This window comes from Pinus tabuliformis, chromosome 7 (assembly GCF_031772625.1).
Source record: "Pinus tabuliformis cultivar Carrire ecotype Pingquan chromosome 7, CPIR1, whole genome shotgun sequence".
Classification (NCBI taxonomy): Eukaryota; Viridiplantae; Streptophyta; class Pinopsida; order Pinales; family Pinaceae; genus Pinus; species Pinus tabuliformis.
Genome location: NC_142293.1, coordinates 1662867128 through 1662871786, shown reverse-complemented (window position 1 = coordinate 1662871786; position 4659 = coordinate 1662867128). Strand labels below are relative to the sequence as shown.

The window sequence follows — 4659 nt, the reverse complement described above, 5'->3', positions numbered from 1 at the left end:
ATTTCTTTGAAGACCTGCAAACTCAGGCCTTTCTAACTTGGGGAGTTGTTGCCAGGCATCCTCCCAAAAAAAGGTAGTTTTTCCATTGCGAATTTCCCAAAAGCTATTCTCCTGTATAATGTATCTATTTTTCCTTGCTAGGTTCCAGATCGGTGAGCCTTCTGGATTCTCTTGCATTCTGATCAGGTTCTGAATACTATGCATTGGAGCGTATTTTTCCTTCCAATGTCTAGCCCAAGGAAGATTGGGTTCCTTCAGCCATTTCTACCACAGCTTAGCCCCACAGGCCCTACTGATGGTGGAGGGGTCTAGCAGGTTTAACCCTCCCCAGTTGTTTGGGCTTACACATTTTATTCCATGCCACTAGTGCCCATTTTTTCTTCTCTGCATTTCCTGACCATAAGAAAGTTCTCTGGATCGCCCTCATTTGCTGAAGGACTCCTTTGGGAGCAGGAATTATGGAGAGCATATATTGAGGAATAGCTTGCAGGACTACTTTGGTTAAGACTAGCCTACCAGCAAAATTGAGGGCCCTATGGGTCCAATGATGGAATCTTTTCTCCAGGCTAGCTAGGATCTTCTCCCAATGAGTTTTTGCCAGGGTTTATCCGTTAGAGGAGCTCCTAGGTACCTAGAGGGTAGGCTGCTTCTGCGAAAGCCTAGAATGGTAGAGAGATTTTTTTGCACTGTTAAATGTGTATTGAAAAAGAAGATGGTGGATTTTGATAGATTAACTTCCATACCTGAAGCTTTGCTGAAAAGATTGAGGATCCTTTTATAGCCCAAGGCTTCTTTGACTGTGGGAGTACCATGTAACATTGTATCATCAACAAATTGTTGGTGAGTAGTCGTTGGAATGGAAGGCAGGGGCTGCAATCCTTTGATACTTCCTTCCTCTTTAGCGCTGCGTATGAGTCTGCTTAAACCTTCCATAAGGATAACAAAAAGGAAAGGTGATAATGGGTCTCCTTGCCTGAGCCCTCGTGAGGGGTAGAATTGATCGGCAGGGTCACCATTTACCAGAATAGAAAATTTGGTGGATTTGATTAGAGCTAAAATCCACACTATCCATTGATTGGCAAAACCGAAAGCTTTTAAAATTTCTTCCAGGTAATTCAAGTTGACTTTATCATAAGCCTTTGATAAGTCAAGTTGCATCATCATACCTGCAATTTTCCTGGAGTGAAGCGTGTGAATAATTTCTTGAGCTAGTAAAATATTGTCCAGAATTTGTCTCCCCTCAACATATCCCGATTGCTCTTCAGAGATGAGGCCCGGAAGAATAGGTTTCATTCTGTTAGCAATGAATTTAGAGATAATTTTATATATAACATTGCACAAAGTGATAGGCCGAAATATTGCTGGGGTGTTGGCCTCCTCTTCTTTTGGAATCAGGGCAAGGAAAGTAGAATTTAAGGACTTGAGGATTGAGGCAGAATGCCGAGAGTCTTCCACCACTTCCTAGACCTCTGTTTCAACAATGTCCCAGCAAGCTTTGTAGAAGTTGATGGTAAAACCATCAGGCCCAGGCGCTTTATCATTTGGCATATCCTTCACCGCTGCTTCCACCTCTTCCAAAGAAATTTCTCGAGTTAGTGCTAGGTTTTTCTCATTAGTGATTGTCTTGGGAATGGATTTGATGAGTTCATCAATTGCTTCTGTCCTATCAACTTCTGGCTCTTGAGCTATGCTGCTGAAATGTGTAGTAAGCAGGGTTGAAACTTATTGATGTGTCTGTAGAATGGCTCCCTGTTCATTTTTGAGATTAAGGATTTTATTGGCTCCCCTGTGGTCCATTGCTGATCTGTGGAAGAATTTTGTATTCTGTTCCCCTTCCTTGAGTCATTGAATTCGGGACTATTGTTTCCAAAGGGTCTCCTCTTGTTGGCAACGAAGCTACCATTGCTGCATCAACATTTTTTCTTTGTTTATTGTTTCTGGGTTAATGTCTCCAGTGATCCAGCCTTTGTGTATCTGCTCTAATTGCTCCTCTAATTTGGCTTTTTCTTTCAATATGTTCCCAAAGACTGTTTTGTTCCATATTTTGATCTTGTTTTTGATGTATCTCAGTTTGCCCTGTAATCTGTACATTTTGGTACCTCTGATGTCCACCGATTCATGCCACCTTTTCTCAATAAGTTGAATGAAGTCTGGATGGGTGAGCCAAAATTTCTCAAATCTAAATGGCTTGTTTCTAGGAGTGCCCTGGATAGCAGCAATCAGACAAATGGGCCAATGGTCTGACCCTCCACTAGGGAGTATATCTGATTCTACTATAACTCCCTCCAACAGAATACTTTCGGAGATTAGAAATCTATCAAGTCGAGAAGCAATTTGTCTTTCACCTCCCCTTTTGTTATTCCAAGTGAAAGCCCCACTCTTCGGGTGGACATCCACTAGTTTAGCTGTTTTGATGAAATCTAAGAAGGCTTCAGAATCTTTGTTGCGTTTCCTTGTCCCTCCTTTCTTTTCCATTAGGGTAGTTATCATATTGAAATCCCCTCCTATGACTACCTTCGCTCTGGGATATCTTAGCTTCATATTTAGCAGAGTTCTCAGAAAAATAAATTTATCTTCCAACTTCTGAGGCCCGTAGACATTGGTACACAAATAGGTTTCCAAATTTCCTACCACTTGAGCTTCTATAGCTATGAAAGATCTGGTTGCTTTAGAGGAGAGGATTTTGATTATTTGCGGATCCCACATGGTGATTAAACCTCCATCCCATCCATGGCTGGCGGTTTCTAGGTATTCCATATGTTTGGCTAATTCTTTGCTTACATTATGAATAATACTATTTGCACATTTGGTTTCTTGCACAAATATAATGTCTGGTTTTTCCTTTTGGACCTTCTTCTTTAAAAGTCACTGTTTTATTTGGCTATTAAGCCCTCTAGCATTCCAAGAGATGACTTTCATTTTAAAACAATAATTAGTAGTTTAGAGAAAAAGCTTCTAGAGCTTTCATCTTACCAGAGTTTAAGAGCATTTGTCCCAGTTCCTGCAGTGCCTCATTATTGGTTCCACGCCCTCTCTTTTTCCTTTGTTTGGAGCTGGTGGAGGTTTGAAGTATACCTTTTGTTCGTAGTCCCATTCCTTTGGCTACGCCCAGGTTCTTGCTTTGCATATCGATTTATGCTTTCTGTCGTGCTATTAGTATATCATTAATTCTCCTAACTTCCTCTTCTGATATGTGTTCCATCCCCTTCTTTCTCCAGTTTTCCACCATGTCTGGTAGATTAACTCCTTCTTGCTCTAGTATGTCATTAAGCTCCATCTCATCACTTCCGATGTCACTTATGAGAATTTCTGAGTCTTCATCTACCCCTTCTGTTACCTCTTGATTCTGTATTATAATGCTTGGAGGATTTTTCTCCATTGTTTTAGTTTCCGGCTCTGTTGTAGTTTTGTTTGCTTCAGAGGTGTTTTGTTCCTTATTATTGTCTTATGATTCGGTCTCAGATTCCAGAGCTTCGAAAGCATTACTAGTATTACCTTGTGATGTGCTTGCTTTGGTTGGGTGTTTCCTGTTTTCTCTTTGTCTTGCTCTTGGTCGAATGAAGGTTTCCCTTTTCTTTTCTGCCTTATCTACCTTAAGGTCTTCCGCTGTTTTATTTAATGGACATTCTCTGACTAAATGTCCATGCTCATGACATTTTCTGCATCGGAATGGGATTTGCTCAAAATCAATGGCTTGGAAATAGTCCTCATCCCTGTATTCCAGCCACAGTCCCTCTTGCAATGCCCCCGACACATCCATTTCCACACAGATTCGGGCACAGGAAGTGTATCTTCTCTACAGAGTGGCTTCTGAAGCTTTGATGAAGGTTCCTAATTTGTCACCTATTTGTTTTAGAGCTGCATATCCCCAATAGTCTATTGGCAGGGAGAAGAGGGGTATCCAGACTGGCACCTGCTTGAAGGTTTCTTTTTTTGGCACGAAATTGGGCTTCCAAGGCCTAATGTATAGGCCCGCCGAAGTGAAAAAGTAAGGTCCGCCATCAAATATTATATCCTTATCCTCTAGATTTGAAAAAACAACAGTGAAAAAACCTTTGGCTCCTAAGTGCGATCTAACATAACCTTTGGGTTTCCATTGTTGCTTTATCCATTGGCACAGTGCCCTTTCTATTGGCCAGAGTCCCATGAACTTGCAGATCACTGCATGTTCAGTCATGTGATCCCGGTAGGCTTGAATTTCTGGGTCTGTTATCACCACCCTTAGGGTTTCTACCGCCTTAGGTTTGCATGGGCCTTGAGTCGTTTTGCCATTGAATGTTTCTGTTTTGTCTCCTTGTTCCTCATTCTCGCTATTCAGAGCCTCTTCTTCTTCGTCTGTTTGCTTCTTTTCTTGTTTGTTTTCATGGGCGAGATGTGCTTGCGTTGCCTTCTCCCTGCCTCTGTTTTCCATTCGACCACTGCCCTCCTTTCCTTTCAGCTTTTGAGTATTGTGTTCCTCCTTTCCCTCATATCTTTTCCTTCCTTTGCTGGTCTCGTCCTCTTTCTGTGACCTTTCATACCCAGCTATTTGCACACCTTCCTATGCTGTCTGTTTGTGCATCATTATATGTTTGTAAGATGGGGTCCCTATGGACCCCTCGTTTACCATCTGTCGGGTCAGGATCTATCCTCTTCTGTATAGCTCTGCCACTTTGACCC

At 41.9% G+C, this 4659-nt stretch overlaps 1 protein-coding gene across 1 annotated transcript; it reads right to left on the bottom strand.

The window, feature by feature from the left end:
• Window positions 1-1461: 1461 nt before the first annotated feature.
• Window positions 1462-2475, bottom strand: LOC149254837 (uncharacterized). Its single transcript, XM_089454847.1, has 2 exons — window positions 1901-2475; window positions 1462-1693 (listed from the first exon to the last, which is right to left on the bottom strand). Exons 1-2 carry the CDS (start codon window positions 2473-2475, stop codon window positions 1462-1464), a joined length of 807 nt encoding a protein of 268 aa, XP_089310973.1.
• Between the last annotated feature and the right edge of the window lie 2184 nt (window positions 2476-4659).

What these genes read in the sequence shown, in the direction of transcription:
- LOC149254837 (XM_089454847.1), bottom strand. Translation starts at nt 2,475, where the DNA reads ATGGAAAAGAAAGGAGGGACAAGGAAACGCAACAAAGATTCTGAAGCC. An exon ending in AAAATGTTGATGCAGCAATG is followed by an intron (nt 1,694 to 1,900) that starts GTAGCTTCGTTG and finishes TACACATTTCAG; the next exon opens with CAGCATAGCTCAAGAGCCAG.